Genomic DNA, 20,649 nt, shown 5'->3' on the forward strand with positions numbered 1-20,649 from the left:
ACGGCATTCAGCTGTTTCCCACAAAAAATGGGGATGCCACCTTTTAATGCATTTCATTCCGGTTATTCCAACATTTTTTTTTTATAACATTTTAACACATAAGTAATTAAATTAAATAAATTAATTTTTAAAAAACATATTTTACCCAACTTCAACAAATTTATCGCCATTCGTTTGATTATACAAGTATTTTTTACTTGCTTATTCATTCTATCAAAAGTATGGCAGCTTAGGCGATAACTCATGGTGTCGGACTTATCGGTCGCTCACCAAAACGAAAATTGTTGTTGCCGACGGCAAAATTTGATATCCAAATTTGAGGTGGGGTCAGAAATTAGTCGTATTAAAAATAATTACAAGCCTAATTGATCTGCTGGCCTTGTCTTAAAAGAACGACAATAAACCAATGAGTCATCTACTTTTTTTCCTTTTGCAAATAAGATCCGATTTAATATAGAAAAAGTCATTTACTTTTCATTTCTACAAGACAAAATTTTCTCGTTTTGGAATTCGAAAAAATCTTGCGAAAGTGAAAACGGGAGCACCAATTCGTTTTAAAAACGAAAACGAAAACCGAAAGTGAAAACCCGAGCATGCCTGTTGTTCTTTTTTTTGCCGATGGTTACGTTGCATTTCATATGATCGTGAATTTTTTTCTAATTGATTGTGTCATCGGAGATCGATAAGTCGGCTGAAGTGTTACCACTAATCGTTTGGAGTTGTGAAATTAAAGAAAGCGTTTGTTAAAATGCCAGAAAAGATATATGTACATACATATGTATGTATAAACAAATTTTGCGCGCCATCAAAGAAGCGCATGTTAGCAGTGGGCATTACTAAGACATTTAATATGATTTTACTACAAAAACTATTAATTTTTCTTTTGGAAACTGTCGCAATGGAAATTTAAAGAACTAATCATAAATATAGCCCCCAATGATTTTTGCCACCCACTTAAAAACATATCAAGATTTCATGTTTTTTGTGGTGTGTAGATTATTTTTCTGAATTATTTTTTTTAAATTTGGCTTATTCTAGCTTATTTTTCTTAAAAATCTAGCTTATACGGGTGCTCAAAACCTGGCAGCAAAAATCAGATTTTGATCCAATTCCATGGTTCAATAAATTTGTGAAGATCAACGTAAACCTCAATTGGAGAATTTTACTTATCGATAACAAAAATAGTAATGGCTCCTCATTTAAAAATAATGCTTTCGAAAGCAAGTACAATGCCTGTATCGAATTCACTTTTTGTTTTGGTTGTAAATGAATTGAAGGAAATAGGAATTAAACACAAAGAAAAGAAACCCAAAATAATAAAGGTAATAAATAATGTTTTATAAGTATATACTACATAAACGTATTTTAATCTAAAGGCTTCAGTCGAACATCGGTTGTTTCGCCAAGGATTGCAATACCTAAAATTGGCAGATGCATTTCTTGAAAATGGAACAGTGGTACAGATACCGCAATTTGTTGTCGAAGCTTGTAGTTTTATATTGGAGCATTGTGAAACAGAAGGCATATTTCGAAGAGCGGGCTCAGCGATAAAGCAACGAGAGATTCGTGTAAGATTTAAAAACTACCAGAATTTTAGTTTATATAAAGTTAATGTTTTTACTTTCTACGTTTTGTTACAGAAATTTCTCGAAGCTGGGAATTCTTTAGGAAAATGCCATCGGGTTATAGATGTTGCCAATATTGTGAGTTATTTCTTTCGAGAGTTACCTGAACCTCTTATTCCATCTTATTTACACGACACTCTCGTAAGATGCCTCTTAACTCCAACAACAACATCAAATACCATTCATTCCATGCAATTGACTTGTTTGATAATGCCCTTGCTGACAGTTCAAACTCTGGCATATTTTATGCAATTTCTAAACACGATCACAAGGCATGTCGCATCCAACAAAATGAGTGCTCAAAACTTGGCAATTGTAATTGCACCTAGTATCATGCCATACCGTGATATTAACAGCGTCCGCTTCAAGAATCACATTAAAATAGTTGAGATGCTTATCAACAACGCTAGCGTTATTGGAAATATCCCAGAAAGGATTCAAGATAAACTTGGCAGCAAATCCAAGAATTTATTGAACACATGTTTAATAGCGACAAAAAAAAAGAGACATGAATGCCGCAGACCTCTTACTACCCAAATGCAGCGACGAAGTAGTAAGTATGATCTTTATACATACATGCATATGTTACATATATGTATGTACATACGTATAAGCTAAATTAATAATTTCTGTGTATTTATGCATATGAAGAGTGAACATATAATTTTTACGGCAGATAACCCAAAAGCAGTCATGAGTAATACAAAAAAAAATCTTTATGAATATTGTAGATCGATATCGATCATAAATTTATTATCAACAGACGAAATTACAAGTTATTAACAAACCATTAAATAGTTCTATATATTATAAAATCAGACTCTTTACACTGCTTGCAATAGTACCGTTTTATAGATTCCCCAACAACTAATGATAATATAATAAATTAATTAAGCTTCTAATCAGCAACGATTCAAATATGGTTGATTTAAAAAAATTATTGTTAAAAATATCATTGAAGCGATGTGGCGGCTGCTCTATGAAGCTGATTGTCATTCTCGCGTTGCTCAAAATTCTAGGCTTGAATAATGTCTAAATGTTATAGTGTGATTACTGTATTTAGTCTGCGCAGTTCATTCGCAGCTGCTCTTTCTCTGCTAACGGTCACGAACGATGTGCTTTTTCCAAAAAAAAAAGCGGAGTTGAGAACATCTTTAATGATTGACGGCTGGATACTACACACATATGTACATACATATATGTAGGTACATATAGCCATATGCACTATCGTAACCAAACCAGAAGACATTTATTTTTAGATTAGTGATAAACCAAAGCCATTACCAAGTTTTCATCGAAATTTAGGTTAGAAATAATCGTGTTTTTTTGCTTTTCAAAAAACAGCAGTCTACAAAAGGTACTGTCCTATTTCTGATTATTCGCTAGTTTTTCTGACTTGGAACGTTAATGCAGCACTAGATAAGTAGCTTAGCAAATAGTTACTTTTATCAACTACTGTGGTACAAGCCGTACTATATTTTGAATGATTTCCCTATTTGACGTGCAATTTAGGAATTTTATTTAGTGGAATGTTAGGCCATTCGGACATGCTATTGATGAATTCAAAAATGCATTTCATTTGGTGTTTCCGTTTTATAACAATTGCCTTTGTCACGATGAAAACATTTTATTGTTGGCGTTCTTCGTCAGCTGGAATGGGTTTCCAAAATTTTCGCCCAGAATTTAAGAGTAGCAATATCATTATATCCACTACTTAGGTAGGAAAATTTACTTCTGCTTTGGCTGACAAACTGGTAATTTGGCATTCTATGGTTTTCAGTGTATATCTAAATAGCCTTTGGTATATTTTTGTATTTTGAGGTATATTAATGTGGTATATTTTGAGAATAATACCGCAAATTTTTGCTTTTATTCACACGACTTGTTTTTATTTTGTTTCTATCAAACCAGTGATGAAATTTACGTTCTATTGTTGATGAATGCTATTTACAAAAATGTATCTTTATTATCAAAAGCAATTTAATTGTAGCATCGGATCTGTGATTCCTTGGGAATAATGTTGCTATAATTTTTTGCTATAAACTACAAATTTTATGTAGTAAATATCTTCGAGCAAGGATGTGATTAATTTATGCTCAATTTATTTAGATATTTTTAGTATGTTGAAGACAAAGGTTGGTTTAACAATGAATAGCTCTCCTGCAAAGCAAAGTGATACTTCCAATACTCAAGAATTTGAGTTAAGCAAGGAAACCTCAAAGGATAAATGTGGATCTGAAATAATCGTTAAGTCGCAAATATGTGCTGAACCTTTTGACGCTTTTCGATCGAAACAAAAGTAAGTGAATATACATATTTTTATTATTTATTCTTAAACTCCTGTAGGGCTGGTTTGAATTATAATTGTTAGTATTACATATATTAATTATAATATTAATAATAATCGAATAGCAAGCCTCATTTTAATATATTATAAATAAAGCCTTTGTTATATTTTTGTGATATTAATTAATAAGAATTATGTATTAATTTCGTATATTTTAGAACATTGTATTATTAGCTTTTTTCTTCCTTTAGTACAAATGCCTTGAATTAACATATATTTTATTTGTTGCAGTGAACTAATGAATATGAATGGGAACTGTGAAAATCAACCAGCTAACAAGCGAAGATGGAGTGTTGTTCCAACAGGCTTCGCAAAAGATAACAAGAATAAAAACATGATAAAAAATATTCAAATCCAATCAGGTGATTACACAAAAAATTGTCCACATACTTGCGAAAACGAATTCGATGCTGTTTTGGAACGGGTGTCATCAATAAAAAGCAAAAGTAATACGCCCAAAGAGAAATGCTTCTATAACTTAGAAAGTCTTGTATCTGAAGAAATTTGTGTGAAAACCGAACTAATTAATACAAAAATAAAAACACGACGAAGTAGCGAAGGTAATTTTGTACGATCCCTGAATCTAGTTGGGACGGCACGGAGAACACGAGAACATATGTCGTCACGCATTTATCGGCATATTCCTTGCAATATTAATGTACCATCAGATTCAACACCAAATTTTCGTTCGTCCAAAAGTCAAAATTTAAATACCCCAAGTCCTGGTATTATACAGAAGGATTTTAATCAGTGGTTGCCAGCTGAACATTTTTTTAAAAATTTGGATAACTGTTATACTCCGGTGCAAGAAATAGGAGTTCACTACGATTCAAAAACGCAGGGATTCGAAAATTTAAATAAAGAACTATATTTTACAAAAAAAAACATAACAGAAAAGACCATCGTAAAGTTAAAGTCTTCATCAAAAATTATTGTTGAGGAACAAGGTCGCTCTTCTATAGCTCGACTTCGTACTGAAAACTTTGGAATGGTTTTAGCTAGAACTAAATTATTTGAATAGTTGTAATAATTTTGTTTAATAAAAAGAAAAATGTATGCCAATAATCGATTCTTATTTCACTTAACGTTAATAAAATCCAACCAATAGTATTTGGTCGGTGAGTAATATTGCAGAATTGCAGCGGGCCCAGGCCCTTCGGGCGAGCATTCCCTTACTTTTTATATTTCCGCTACCCATAAAAGTGGAAGGGTATTATAACCTTGCCTGTAGGAAATGTTTGTATCAGGCAAAACACATTGATTTTAGAGACTATTACACTTGTATGCAGATCAAGTTTGTTTCAAATTTTTACCACGCCGATTTTCGTCCCCCCGTAAATCGATAAAAATCGGAAAACATTTTGAAGGCAAAGTTTTGGTACAGAAAATAATTATAGTATTTATGATTCCTGAAAATTTGGTTAAGATCAGATAGAAATTGTGGAAGTTATTAAAGAAGTACTTTTGCATGGGCTAAAACGCCTACTTACTAGGAGTCTCAGTTGCTTTGGCTGACAATCCGGTATATTGTGCCGTCTATGGTATATTTTGAATGCGGCACTATATCATTTTACCAAATATACCATTTGATATATTTTTAGTATTTTTGGTATATTTTGAAAGCAATACCGCAATATTTTGCTTTTATTCAGAATGGGTAGCGGGTATCTCACTGTCGAGCACACTCGACTGTAGCTTTCTTACTTGTTTCTTATATATTTTTGTATGATTGTGTTGAAAAGTGTTTTTATTTTCTTACTTGCTAAGTAGTATATAACAATAAGAATTAAGATTAATACAATTGTATTTGTTGAATATTTGTAGATAATATTTTTCTTATGGTTATACAAAATCATTTCTTTTGTTTCTCTGTATGATAATGGCTCTATTTTAATTACATTGTATTCTGCAAACATAAGTGTTATGAATTGTTGGCGAATTTCACTTTGAGTCACGTTTATTAACTATTTTAAAAACTGGCAGGGAAAACACTTGTAGTGCGCATAATGCGAAAAGTGGAACTTATGATACATGGAAAAAGCACTAGTGGGCAGGGTGACCAACCTGAGGAGAAACTAGATCAGTGTGTATACTAACTTTGTCACTATCGATATCAATCGATCGCGACAACACTATCAGCTGTTTTGAGTGGTCACACCTGCCATCATCCGGCATCAACATCCTCTCCCCCTTGCAATGAGTTGCAAACGGTTTTGTTGTCCACATGGACCGGACAGAATCCAACCCAATGTGGAGTTCTGGGCCATTGGCAAACCGTTGGTGCTCGGTAGGATGCCAGGTTGAATGATGTGAGGATACACATCATTGCCGAACACCAGGGACACCATCGATGGCTGGAACTCCGCCAGAGGCCAAAAATCAAAAAACCGATCAGAAAATATTTAAACTCAATTTACACAGTTAGTCTCTAAAATGTCAAAATTTTCAATTTGCAAACCGGTTTTCGCTGGAAAACTAGCGGTACTTTCTAAAAATAGAATCAAAGCAACTGTCAATCGAAGAGGAAAAATACTTTAGGAAAAACATACATCAACTCAAGCCTACAGAATTTTCGATTTTTATAATAAAAAGATAATTGTTGAGCATAGTTTACTACTGACTATCTTAGATGTAAAAGTATGCAACGCTTTTTGTAACAGTATAGGAGAAATTCTTGCAGATATGACGAGAGAAGATATAGACGAGATTCTTCTAGACCGAGAGCTCGATGATGACGATTTGTTTGAAATAGCTACGGAAGTAATCGAATCGGAAAATGGCAGCGACACTGAGATAGACGAGCATCCAATTAAAGCAGAGACGATTAAGCAAGGTCTTAAACTTGCAGCAGAATTGGAAAATTATTTTGTAGCAAATGATACTGATGCCGAACGTGTACGAATTTTTCAAAAAGAATTGCATGTTAAGATATAAAGAACTACATCGGAATTTATTGGGTCCAAAAAAAAGCATTCAAACAAAATTAACTGAATTTGTGGTGCAAACTAAGTCGGATCAATCAGAGCATCAATCCATAGTTCTTACTATTGATTCTGATACAAATTCTAATGATATCAGTGCCGGCCATCAAAATAAGCGGCAAAGAATAATTTCCACTTCGGATAATGACAGTGATTAAACGATTTCAACGATTTTTTCAATAAATCTACCTATGTTTTTTTGTTTTCTTCTCTTTTATATATGGTTTCTGTTTTGTATTTTTTATTTTGTTATGAATGAATAAATCATAAGTCTGAAATTTAAAACTTATTGTATTGTTTTTGATTTTTTTGCGCGTATATTTTGTTATACGCGATATTTTTTTTATTCGGAACCAATTCGTTAGTTTATATTGGAAAACTAACCATTTTTACGCGATTAGTGGCAGAACCAACAATCGCGTAAAAAAAGGACTGGGTGTATATTGATTCGTTGATGGCTGTGCAAATATCAATTTAATAAATTGGTTTAGAATGATTTCATTTAGGATTTTTTGATATGATAATATTTTAGTAGGTGTACAGCTTGGGGATTGGATAAGATTTAACTTAAGTATAATAAAACACAAAATAGTCAATCTTTCCTATGACAGCCATATGATTTAGTTATCCGATTTTAATACAATTTGCTAAGCATATGTAAAACTACACCAAACTTATAGTAACATATCTTTAAAAATAAAAAATGTTTCATACTAAATTTGTATTTTTAACCGATCATTCCTATAGCAGCTATATCATATAGATGCACGATATGGCCAATTTTTATAAAATATATTTGTAATATTTTTTTTATAATTTTGGGGAAAATTTTGTAACAATACAACAACTAGAAGTATTTATGGCCGCGGCTCCATACAAGTCGAACCACTGTGCAACGCGGGTGACGGATAGCCGATAGGCCGTTGCTAATGATGCGCTGATACGGCTGGTCGCAGTGCACGGGTCGACCGGTGCTCGCATCTCGAACGTTTTACATCCGGTGTCGATAAGGATGTTGGCCGTCGGTAGGATGCTCACAGCCTTATCCTGCAACAATGATGTGAGCGTCATCGGAAAAGCCCCTCGGGCCGGTCTGTGGGGAGACGGCGAGCGGGAACGTGGCCGTGCTGGAGTTGAAGACCGAGTCAGTTCCGGTTGGTCGTCGCTGACGACTGGGGCGAGCGCTGCATGGCTCCGTGAAGTGCAGGAGCGTGTGGTGGTCCTTCTGACACACCCTGCAGCTTCCCGCGCTGCGGCAGGATGGCCCGGAGTGCTGGTGGGCCAGACAGTTAGTTAGACAGTTACTTGTTAATCAGTACTGCTCTCAATCGATTCTCAGCTGTCAGCCTGAGAAAGCGCTGGCACTTCCGTAGTGGGTGGATCCCACGGCACACGCGACACCGGAAGGAGCTGGTGCCATCGGGGCAGCTCTGGTCGGCGGAATGAAACAAGAACAAATGATAATTATAGTAGCCTCTTTACATTGTCTGTCAATGACACATGGAACAGGACGGATTAGGACAGCACAGGACGACGAATAGAGAAACAAAGTAGGAGGTTATTCGTCCGTCGGTCCTTCCTTCCTTCAGTTTGGCAACGGGTCTTCGGACCTTTGTGTCGGTGCCTATCTGGTTTGAATGAATGTTGAGGCAGATAAAACTTAGGAGTGGTGACCACAGCCTGCGGCGAGATGGGTGTCATGTGTGAAACAGGCTTCCGCAATGGAAGAGTCACCCGATATCTGCCACATCTGCTACGTGAAGTTGTGTTTTCGCAGCTATCCTTCGCATCCCAAAATTTGGAACTTAATCTGTCGATCGTCTGTTTGGATAGCGACTCTCGTCGAAAACGTAGAGACAGTTGTCGACACATTCTGGGAAATACCGGGGCCGGTGAGAATCCAACCAAACACGGTTTCTTGCCCAAGGAGTGAGCCACAAATGTTTGGCCGGGAGTCGCTTAGGATAACTGACGGAAGGATATCCGCGCCAATTAAAATGTCAATCTCAGCACTTTTGTAGAAGTATGGATCTGCCAGTTCAATCGCTAATAGATCCCTTAGGATGCCTTTCGGCACATGGAGTGAAGGCAGCTTGTCTGCCAACTGTGGAATGACGAACGCTGAGGTCTCGATATGGAGCCTCGGCTTCGTTGGAGAACCAATGCCGAAGTTACATAACTTCTGCGGTTGGGCCGCATCTGCATGATTCAGGCCAGATACTTGGGCTTGCACGGATTGGAATAGCAACTTTATGCGCTGGAATAAACGATCAGAAATGAAAGTCGCTTCGGACCCCGAATTGATTAGTGCACATTCAGTGTATGTAGTATCTAGATGGCATACATTAATAACCGCCGAGCCGAGAAGGATGCACATTTGTTATTGGTTTGGAGTGGACTGTATACTGAAATTTGTGGTTGAAGTGGAAAGAGAAGAGGCACCATTGTGGGCACTATCGCCCCGATGAAGAAGAGTTTTGTGCCGCCTCTTGAAGGTGAAGAAATTGTGTGCACAGGGTGATTCTCTTTTGAGTGACTCGGGCCACGAAAGAGTTAATCCGCTTTGAACTCTGCTGTGGACGGGATGCTACAGCGGTTGAGTTCTGCGAGTTGGAAGTTTGCTTCACATCCCCAATAGCCTCGAGTGTCCGATAACGCTAGTTGAGGAACGTGCTCAAGGGCTGCCATGCAGGAATCTTGGACTTGTCCAGCAAAGGTTGGTCCCATAATGAGAGTGTGAAATTGGGGAGCTTTAATGAGCATAAAAACACCAGGATGTAGTCTGCGAATGGACTGGAGACGGAAATATCAGAGTGCTCAAGAGCGGTGCTTGCACCGCTAAATAGTGCTCTGCAGCTCCTTAATCACTGCTCCCGACTCTTGTGAAACCGTGAACAGGTTGAAGAGGATCTTAAGCTGGCTGGTTTTCAGGCGCGGACACTCCAGACTAATTTGTACGTAGATATGTACGTTGTCGTCCTCGGCTCGATTCTCGAATAGCACCAGTCTGTCAGAGACGGTGACGAAATTGTTGTATATGTGTATATATGTAGGTAACATGTAACAACGCCCGATTCTCGACTTGAACTTACATATAATGTGGAAAAAGCACTAAAAGTATCACGGTAATCAGCCCGAGAAAAAAAGCTAGATTAGTGTGATTGTGCGTCACAAGGTAACACGCAAAATATACCAACTTTTTCGCTATCGATAACAAACGATCGCGACCACACTGTCAGCTGGTTTGAGTGGTCACACTGGCCATCATCTGGCATCAACAGCAATAATTTCCAAGATCTTATCAATGAAAATCATCACGTCAAGAAAAACAACTGCAAATTGTGAGCCAGATGATGATATGGTGTTATATGTTATAGAAGAAACATAGAATGAACTGGCAGATAAAGCATATGACCAATATCAGGTGGATTGCAAAGATTTAGAGCTAAGGATTGAAACTTATGTATTGGATATACATAGATAAGGAATCCGAATGGTATACGCACAACCTGCTCTTAGCTACGCTAGTGAAAATGCACTTAGATATTTTATCGGATTTGTAATATATAAATCATAATGGAAATTTAAGTGTGATATTTGCCAATTAATTTTATTAAAGTAAGAACTAGCGGATTTTGAATAGTGCAAACAATTCTTGTTTAATAAAAATTTTAAAACCATTAATAATAATTAGAATTTAAAAGCCCTACAGGACAATTGTTGGCGCATTTGATAGTTATTAGTTAAGAGCATGAAGTATCAAATGAAGTTGTTAGAATTAGGGCGAAGCGAGAGCGCAATAAAGCTTTCGTTTGTTGCTCTCTGAGCGAATTCGCCTCGCTTCGCCGCTATAGTTAAGTTAGGATTAATGTAACTTAGCATAGATTTATAAAGACAGTTGAAAACAAGAACTTATCAGCGCGTCATCATTCTTTCCGTCCTCGTTTTCGTCGTTTGTACCAACAACAATTAGGTCCATTCTTTGTTCGCGAATAAAGCGGAAAATTAATATCATAAAAACTTGTGATTTTTCATGGCGCCCCCGGGTGGACTCTAATTGTTGTTAAACGCGAGTGATTGATTGAAAAATAGAAAACAAAAACAAAACAAATTCGCGCCGGTCGTTTATAAAATATAATAAAATATAAACTGTGCAGTGCTGTGATTCTACTTGTGTTGTGTTGTCATCGCTGGATTCTTCGCATCATCGCTGGAGGATACCCTGCAACTGCAGAAAATACACAGAGGAAAGTGGCTGGGATCATTAAAGATCGCCAATTCCAGGTACTGTGCGAAAAATTGGAAACGAAAAACTGAATTGGTTGCCAAGTTGCAAAATTCTAGTGACGCTTTCAATTCTTAGCACATACGTAATAGTAGAGCATTTGTTTTAAATTTTATATTTTTAAATTAAAAAAGTGAACCGCTTAGGCAGAACATTGTTTTTGTTTTCTAAGTGAAAGTAACTAGGGAAAATTGTTATTTCCATTGCATCGAACTTCTTCTCTTAGTTCGTGGCAATTTTCGCTTTCGTCGCCCCTTTTGTCACCAGATTCGTAGCCGCTGTAAGTTGTGTGCTGTTGCTAAGCGCACATACGTATATACATACATATATACATACATATATACATATACATTCGTTGGTTGAGCATATCAGTGCGATATCTCGTTTGCTCCCTCGAATTGTGTACTCCCCTATTATTGTCCGAGATAGCTTAGTGGTTGCTAGGACAATTCAAAAATAATAATAATATATATAAAAAAAAAAAAATAATAATTCAAAATAATAATTCAAAAAAAAATAATAAATTTTTTTTTTAAATTTTCTTTTTCGTTGTTGTTGTTGGAAGCAACAAGATTTATTTTGTATTTTATTTTTATATTTTATTTTTTGTCGTCTCCTTTAATAACCTAAATAAAAAATGAATTCGAAAGAAACTCTTGAAGGCTCTAGAAAGAAACTTGCTATTTGCGTGAAGAGCATTAGCAGAATTAATGATCAAATTCTCGATGACACTATCGGTCGAGATTTGACAGAGCTAGAGTGCAGCCTTGAGATGTTGTCGTCGCATATTGAAAATGCTCTCAAATATCAAAGCAGAATTGAGACATTTGACGAATATGACGAATACCGGTGCGAGTTAGAAGAGATTTGCATTACTGCAAAGGCAAGGCTGAAGGCGATGGTGAAATCGTTGACCGATACTTCATCCGCTAATATATCGATTCAGCCGATTGCCGCTCCTCGCACCCGTCTGCCCAAACTGTCGTTGCCAAAATTCAGCGGAAAGTATTCCGAATTTAAAAATTTCATAAGTTTGTTTGAGACTCTTGTTGACAATGACCATTCAATTCCGCGCATTGAGAAATTCAATCATCTCATTTCTTGTCTCTCTGGTGAGGCTCTTGGAACGGTGAGAGCGTTTCAAGTCACCGAGGAGAACTATGAGAAAGCAATGGCGAGTTTGAAGAGAGTATATGACAATGATTGATATCACTGCTCTTTTCAATTTGCCAAAGATTTCGCAGCGTTGCGAAATTTGATTGACACTGTCTCTGCGATATACGGATCTTTGTTGTCGATAGGTGATGATAAGAGGATTGCAAATGCAATCCTTATTCACTTGGTCATGCACAAAGTTGATGCAATGACAAAGAAGAAGTGGGATGAGTAGCTAGATTACACGAAGATTCCATTATGGAGTGAGTGTGAAACTGTGCTTAATCGTCGATATCAGCACTTGTCAGCTGAGAATTCGACAAAGTCCGATAGTCAAGCAGTTTCCGCTAAACAGCTGAATAAAAGCACGTTTTCGTGTACGACGCTCAAAGATAAGATTGATCAAAAGACCCAAATATGCGTATATTGCAATTCCGAAGATCATTCCATCGTGAGTTGCTCGATGTTTGCTGCCTTGGCAGTTAAACAGAGATTCGACTACGCGAAAACGACTGCATTATGCATAAATTGTCTTCGGAAGGGTCACACTGTCGCCAAATGTAAGGCAAAAAAGTGTCGTGTATGCAGCCGTTCACATCATACGTTGCTGCACATATATTCTGCGACTACAATAGTAGAGCGTTACCACCCCCGAGTCTCTCCGCTGTTGAGCCTGATCGTCCATCCACTTCGCATGCGATGCATGCGACCGTGTCGGATAAAGTGATCCTGGCCACAGCAGTCATCAAAATAAAGACGAATTCAGGCGATTTCGTCTTAGCCCGAGCTTTGCTGGACTCTGGGTCACAAATTAATTTTGTGACTGAGGAACTAGCTCAGCGGCTGCATTTGCGTAGAGAAGACTCGTGCATCAGCTTGCTTGGCATTGGTGAATCCAATTCTCAAGTGAAGAAAAAGATACACACTGTGGTGAAGTCGCAAGTTGGCTGCAATGAATACGCGATCGATTTATGGATCCTCAAATCGATCTCAGGTTATCAGCCAGATCACACTGTAAATGTCAGTGGCTGGAAGATACCTGACAATATTCAGCTAGCGGATCCCTATTTCTTCAAACCGTAGAAAATTGATCTTATCGGCGCTGAAACATTCTTTGACCTATTGTCCGTTGGCCAAATCAAGCAAGGTCCAGAGTGTCCAATCCTCCAAAAGACAAGCCTTGGGTGGATTGTCTCGGGGCGGTACACTCCTGGTGAAAAATCTCACCAGAAGATGACTGTCAATCTTAGCTATCAGGAAGAAAGTTTGAGCTCGATTGACAAGACCTTGCTGAAGTTTTGGACTGTCGAAGATGTGCGCTCTCCCTCCAAAGTCCTTTCCGCTGAACAACAAAGTTGTGAAGATCATTTCACAAATAATGTGAGAAGATTGCCGTCTGGTCGTTTCGAAGTAATACTGCCGTTTAAATCAGATTCGCACCAGCTTGGGTGGTCATTTGAAGTTGCTAAACGGCGGTTTTTGTCGCTTGAAAAACGCTTAACTCGAGATCCCGAGTTAAAGCGAATGTACTTGGAATTTATGTTAAAATATGTAGAGATGGGCCACATGTCCGAAGTGAGTCACATCCTTCCAAGTACACCACACTATGTTATTCCGCACCAATGTGTACTACGGCCCCAAAGCACTTCGACAAAGCTGAGGGTCGTATTTGATGCTTCGTGTCGCACTTCGACACATAAGGCGTTGAATGACATTCTTATGGTCGGGCCGACCATTCAAGAAGAGCTGTTTTCGACTCTGCTTCGTTTTCGATTGCATAAATATGCATTAACGGCCGACATCAAAAAGATGTACCGCCAAGTTATGGTGCACGAGGCAGATCGAAACTATCAGCTCATAGTGTGGAGAAAAGATCCATCAGACTCGTTGAGATTATTCAGATTAAATACTGTAACATATGGCACTGCGCCAGCGCCATTCTTGGCCATACGGTGTTTGATCCAGCTGAGCGAGATTGCGAAATCCTCGCACCCCATGGCAGCTGAGGTTATCAGGCAAGACTTCTACGTTGACGATATGTTGACTGGTGCCGCATGCGTCGAAGACCTGAAGACAATTAAGTCTGAAGTGTCGCAGATACTGCTAGGAGCAGGTTTTGAACTTGCGAAGTGGTTCTCGAATGCTCCTGGGTTCTCCGCATCAGACAGTACACCAAAGCCGATAACGATCTCCGAGACTGACGCAAACAAGACTCTAGGTGTGATTTGGTTGCCAAATGAAGACGTGTTCCAATTCCGGATCGACGATTCATTCATGGGTCTTAAAGCGACAAAACGGAACATTCTCTCGGTGACATCGCGGTTATTCGATCCGCTTAGCCTATTGAGTCTCTTAATTATAAAAGCAAAGATACTGCTTCAAGAGCTCTGGCTTCAAAAGTTGGAGTGGGACGAATCCATACCATTGAGTTTGGATACATCGTGGCAGCAATTGAAGTCAAATTTGACAAAATATAAAAGTGCCACGATATTTGTTCACAGAGCCTACGTCACCGATAGAGATACATGGCTTCGCCGACGCCTCAATAAGAGCGTATGGGGCGTGTATTTACGTTCGTACGCAAACTGCAGAAGATTGTAAAGTATCATTACTAACCTCAAAGTCAAAAGTAACTCCCCTCAAGACTAAGACTCTTCCTAGACTTGAGTTGTGTGCAGCTCACCTTCTTGCAGAACTCTGCCACCGCATCCGAAGGCTCATCCGATCACCAATTGAACGGACGGTTCTTTGGTCAGATTCGGAAGTCACTCTTCATTGGATCCGGTCACATCCTTCCACTCTCGCGACATTCGTGTCGAATCGAGTGGCCGAGATTCAAGAGTGGTCAGAGAGCGTGGAATGGCGTCATGTTCCAACTAAGCAGAACCCCGCAGACATTGTATCGAGATGTTGCGATGTGACTTAACTGTGTGCGTCAATGTGGTTTAGTGGTCCGTCATTCTTGATGGAACCACACGACGCATGGCCAGTTAACCACCATTTCGTCTCTGAAGAGACGCGCAATTTGGAAGTGCGCAAAGCAGCTGTTGGACTGACAGCTATAGTGGTAAAGTCAGATCTAGTGGACTCGATCGAAAGTTTTTCGTCGCACACAAGTCTGTTGAGAGTGTTCGCTTATGTGTTCCGCTTCATTCGAAGATGCAAAGACAAAACAGTTCAATTTGAACTGGTTCCAACGGCATCAGAACTAAAAGAAGCATTCAGCAAAATAGTAGAAGTAATGCAGGATTTCGAATTCAGAGTCGATATAGAAAGGGTTCGTAAGAGTACACGTGTGAGCTCGAGTCTACAACGACTCAATCCTTTCATACATGGGTATGAAGGATCTTGGTGTTCGTTTTCGTTGTTGCGAGTCGGGGGGCGACTGGTAAATGCTCCTATTTCATATGATGCCAAGTTTCCCCTCCTCTTGTCGAAGCGCTCACAATTTGCTCGTAGCTATGTGAGGTACCTTCACTTGACCAACTGTCACGCTGGTCCAAGAGCGCTCGTGAGCATCGTCAGACAGTACGATCATGCATCCGTTGCTTTAAATGCAAACCTCGGCTGCTTACGCAAATAATGGGAAATTTGCCTGCTGATCGACTCCGAGCGCTCCGCCCATTTTCAATTTGTGGCGTAGATTTTTGTGGCCCGATTGAGACAACCTATAGGATTCGCGGAAAGCCGCCGTACAAGTCGTACATAGCTTTGCTCGTCTGTTTTGCGTCAAAAGCGGTTCACTTAGAAATTGTATCCGATCTGTCAACTAATGCATTTCTAATGGCTTTCCAAAGGTTTGTTGGTCGAAGAGGATGCCTGAGCCGAGTCGGAGCAAGTCGCCATCTGGAGGAGCTGAGGAGGCGAGTCGAGGCGGTGTACCCAGGAGCGGACGGGGCGGTGCGCGTCGCAGACGAACCAGCACAGGAGGGCTGTTTAAACGGCCAATACACAAATTGGCGCCTCAGCCAATCGTATGAAGGCACAGCCGTTTATCGGGGCCGGTGTTGGCGCATTTGATAGTTATTAGTTAAGAGCATGAAGTACCAAATGAAGTTGTTAGAATTAGGGCGAAGCGAGAGCGCAATAAAGCTTTCGTTTGTTGCTCTCAGAGCGAATTCGCCTCGCTTCGCCGCTCTAGTTAAGTTAGGATTAAGGTAACTTAGCATAGATTTATAAAGACAGTTGAAAACAAGAACTTATCAGCGCGTCATCATTCTCTCCGTTTTCGTCGTTTGTACCAACAACAATTAGGTCCATTCATTGTTCGCGAATAAAGCGGAAAATTAATATCATAAAAACTCTTGTGATTTTTCAACAATATCTATGAATTATCAAAACCACACTACATCATATTCTAGAAATTGTTTAAAAATGTTCTATATGTCTGTAAAAATATGGAAACTATCGAAAATTAATATAATACATTGCGCAAGTGGAAAGCGTTGAAAAATACTCCAAATGGTATTCCAAATGGCATCTTGCAATGAGTACCGATTATTTATTGCCATTATTTCATAGTCGTCCTGCTTAGAAAAAACAGTATATGACTAACAGAAAAGCTATGTGGTGAGAAGCTGAAAAGTACCCGAAAATGGAAATTTTAAAAATAAAATACTAAGAGTAGAGTCGTCAAAGCCCAGTTTGTCAGTCCGTATATGTTGGGTAACGTAAACAAACACAAAAATGTAGATTAAGAGGGGAACATGGAGTTTTATATCAAAATAATCTCAAGTCGACTGGAAGGTCATTTGATGACCCCATTGCACTTGCAATGGCCTCCTCGTGGTGTTACCTGGATACCGATCAAGTTTATTTATTTAATCGGTAACTAATTCGAGCGGCGACAAACAATAATAATAATTGGAGCGTGCTTGTCGTTGCAAAAACAACTCTAGCAATGTGTATACACAAACACAGGGGCAAGCTACACACGCATACAACCCACCCCAATTCTAGACAGTTTAGCATTTAGAATTAGATAATATTACTGAAATAAATAATAATTGTTTTATAACTGCTAATAATTAAAAAAAGTATTATTTTTTATATATTTTCTAAAAAAAAATTATTGTTTTTATTTTTTTTTAATTTTTGTAGTTAGTAAAAAATTGAATAACAAATTTGGAAATAAAAAAAGTATTTATAAAAGAAAATTTAAATTTTTTAGATTGTAAGAAATTGAAAAAAATAAAATATAAATAATTTGTATTAAAAAAAAAGCTGGGACTTGGGACTTGAACCCAAGCACTACACTTGCCAACACATTACGAACATAACCAATGCTCTTTGTTTTTCATTGGCGGTAAATTGCCAATATAGGCACAAACAGTCACTCGCCTTCCGCTTTGAAACTTTCGTCACGGCAAAAAAAAAAAAATTGACGTGCTGCTTGTCTGCGAGGCAATTGCACGTTGCAAAACTTCATATGTATATACATACCAATATAGGCGAGCATGTATATACATACATAGACGCAAACCTACAAACGGAAGCACAGCGCAACGAAATGCGCTCATGCTCATCGTTTCGCATTTGATCTGCGACTGAAATGAATGTGTGACCAGCAGTGATGCCAATATTTTTTCGAAAAAAAAGGACAGATTGAGAAAAAAAAAACAGGAAAAATAGGATGGAAATATTATAAAAAGGATAGAAAAAAGGACAAAAAGTTTGTTTATAGTAATTTTATTTTGTATTATTAAGATAACAGTTTTAAGGCATCTTTAACTATTTGGAGTTACTTTTCAGGCACAGACAGTGTGTGTCAGACACTACATTTTTAATAAGGTTAGTGCACTTGGTTCTGTGCCATTTAACCTTCTTGGCGTCAAAATGTGTGTTTACTAATTCACTTAGGTGGCCCACCGGCTCAATAGCACAATTCTGGGCTATCGCAGCTTCTTGGCGACAAGTTTCTGAAGATTTGACCGGCTCGAAACAAATTTTACTTTGTTTCACTAAACTTGATATATTTTGCGTATGTTTTTTTGTCGTCATGTGCACTCTTATTTGGTCAATTTTACAGTTAATACTGCATTTGCAGTATTTGAAATAAGCCTTGTTAATGTCTGAATTATGTCAGCTAATCCAATCCAAATCGGGCTGCAGTAGCCAACAGTCCCGAAACTTTTGCTTATACATTTTTTTTTTTGCATTTTTAATTTAATACAAATTTTGAAAATGTGTGTTCAGTACCGAAACAGAGAGTGCAAGTAAACCGTGAATAGAGTTTTTCGATTAATTTTTTACTAAACTGTCGATATAAGTATGGCAGCCGCGAAAAGTTGCCACCTGCTTCAAATTTTACAGCTTCTAATAAATTTAAATTGGAGCGCGAAAGCAACTATTTTAGAAAAATAAAGAATTTATATTAGATTTAAAAAAAGGACAGATTTCCGGATGAAAAATCTAAAAAAAGGTCAGATCAGGTATGCGGATGATTTTAGATACCGCCAGAAAATTAGGATGATAGCCAAAATATAAAGTTATGTACGTGTTTAACTAAAATAGTTTAAGGCAACACCTATGCATATAGAATATATATTTAATTGTGTTTTAGGATGATTAGCATTTTAACTTACCAAGTGTCTTGCAGACACTTACATATGTATATCAGTACTCTCATCAGGCAACAAGCTGTACTTGGCATCACCGATATCCTCCTTTAATAACGATTGAAAGCTTGGAGCCAAAATATTTGTTATAATACTGGTGCACTTTGTTCTATGAAGCTTTAGAGCCGCCATCCTAAAAATTTGTCCCGCCCAACAATCCCAAATGGTCAATGGGGCTCACCGACGAATGCGCCGCAACATATAAAGACAATGCCGCCTTTTGCCGGCAGGTTTTTGAAGAGACAGATGGAATAAACGTTATTTTGTTCGTCTGTGAAAACACAGATGACGAAGACTTGTGCTTATTTGTCTCGGCATGCGCGTGCAAATCAGACAGTTTCGCATTAATGCTGGATTTGCAATAAACTGTCACACACGATAAAATCGATAATAATGTAAAGATCTTTTGGTATATCGATGTTTTTTACCATTGCAATGCAAAAATACTGCAAGGTTTTAAAGTGTGGCATCGTAAAACATAAAAATACCGAATACCAAATGTTTTTATAAAACTAAAGTTCCGTCAGTTCTGTTTTGAAAATAGCTATAATTCCCGCTAGCCGCTAGCAATTTATCCCGCAATTTATCCAGCATTTTGCTTTTGAAAACCGTCAGATCTAGCGGGGAAATAGCTAAATTGCCAGCGCTGTGTGTGACGTACGCTGCGCTCTTCGCTCGAACTTCGAAATGAACCGAAGAGGCTCTGGGGTTCTAATCAGTGGTGTCATACCCGCTTTTTTCCCGTCAGATTTGGATTTTTTTAAGTGTGATTGCCGGAAAAATATGAAAACAGCGGGCAGCGAGAATTCTGGCTTTTTGACCAAATTTAAGCACCTTTTTCTTTAGTTTACTTTTACTCAAATTTTAGTGATGTTTAAATTGAATTTTACAGCTGAAATGTTAAAAATATATTTCTATCGACAAAATATCGATATTTACTTGTATCAAATAACTTTCCTCAAAAGTTTGCACCTAAATTGGAGCGATTTGCATAACTAACATTGTGAAATTCGCTTGCGCTAAAACAAATTGAGGATACCAAAGGAAAGGAAGTCTACAAGCTACAAATGGTTTTGGAATTTTTTTTCTGTTTTATTTTCTTATCTGCATGCATTTACATATGCATATATAAGGTTGGCCAAAAAGTCTTGCGGTATTTCCGATAGGTGTTTTTGCAAGCGCGTAGTTCTAGTTCTATTCGTCGCATCGGTTCATGCTATACCTTTTTGGAAAGCTCTTTTCACGTGCTAACACGTGTTTGATTTATTGTTGTTTGTGTTGAGTCGTTCGTGAGTTATATCAGTCAGAAACATGGAGCAAAATAAAGAGAAAATATGGCATATTTTACAGTACTACTACGATAAAGGCAAAAATGCAACTCATGATGCCAATAAAATTTGTGCAGTTTATGGACCCGATACAGTTTCCATTTCCACCGCACAACGATGGTTTCAACGTTTTCGTTCTGGTGCGGAGGTGGTCGAAGATGCGCCACGGTCCGGAAGGCCACACTACTTGACGCAAAAAAACATTTTTGACCGTATGGATGCATGCGAATCGCTTCTCAATCGCAACAAAATCGACCCGTTTTTGAAGCGGATGGTGACTGGCGATGAAAAGTGGATCACTTACGACAACG

General features: G+C 38.1%; 2 protein-coding genes across 4 annotated transcripts in view; both read left to right on the forward strand.

Moving 5' to 3' along the window:
- The first annotated feature begins 1,195 nt into the window (after positions 1-1,195).
- On the forward strand, positions 1,196-7,390 carry LOC117573183 (rho GTPase-activating protein 36-like). Of its 3 annotated transcripts, XM_034256167.2 has the most exons (6): positions 1,199-1,322; positions 1,377-1,568; positions 1,641-1,703; positions 1,772-2,178; positions 3,735-3,924; positions 4,204-5,037. In XM_034256167.2, the coding sequence occupies exons 3-6, from the start codon at positions 1,690-1,692 to the stop codon at positions 4,991-4,993; spliced, it is 1,401 nt and encodes a 466-aa protein (XP_034112058.1). In that variant the 5' UTR covers positions 1,199-1,322; positions 1,377-1,568; positions 1,641-1,689; the 3' UTR covers positions 4,994-5,037. The 3 variants fall into 3 exon arrangements, with proteins under 3 accessions (XP_051863635.1, XP_034112058.1, XP_034112057.1); XM_034256166.2 differs by having other exon boundaries at positions 1,200-1,322; positions 1,641-2,178; XM_052007675.1 differs by lacking the exons at positions 3,735-3,924; positions 4,204-5,037 and adding an exon at positions 6,653-7,390 and having other exon boundaries at positions 1,196-1,322; positions 1,641-2,178.
- A 6,570-nt stretch (positions 7,391-13,960) lies between these two features.
- The window catches only part of LOC127566109 (uncharacterized), a 117,789-nt gene continuing 111,100 nt past the window's right edge, over positions 13,961-20,649 (forward strand). The window contains exon 1 of the mRNA XM_052007682.1: positions 13,961-15,509. Within this exon, the coding sequence (XP_051863642.1) occupies positions 14,113-14,994 (882 nt within the window). The 5' untranslated portion in view covers positions 13,961-14,112 and the 3' untranslated portion in view covers positions 14,995-15,509. The remainder of the gene's footprint in view (positions 15,510-20,649) is intronic.

The sequence above is a fragment of the Drosophila albomicans genome, chromosome 2R, assembly GCF_009650485.2.
Source record: "Drosophila albomicans strain 15112-1751.03 chromosome 2R, ASM965048v2, whole genome shotgun sequence".
NCBI classification, from domain to species: domain Eukaryota; kingdom Metazoa; phylum Arthropoda; class Insecta; order Diptera; family Drosophilidae; genus Drosophila; species Drosophila albomicans.

Coding starts and splice junctions, on each gene's coding strand:
- LOC117573183 (XM_034256166.2), top strand. CDS start 1,209: ATGCTTTCGAAAGCAAGTACAATGCCTGTATCGAATTCACTTTTTGTT. Junction 1,569..1,640: donor TAAAGCAACGAGAGATTCGT/GTAAGATTTAAA, acceptor GTTTTGTTACAG/AAATTTCTCGAAGCTGGGAA. Junction 3,925..4,203: donor GCTTTTCGATCGAAACAAAA/GTAAGTGAATAT, acceptor TATTTGTTGCAG/TGAACTAATGAATATGAATG.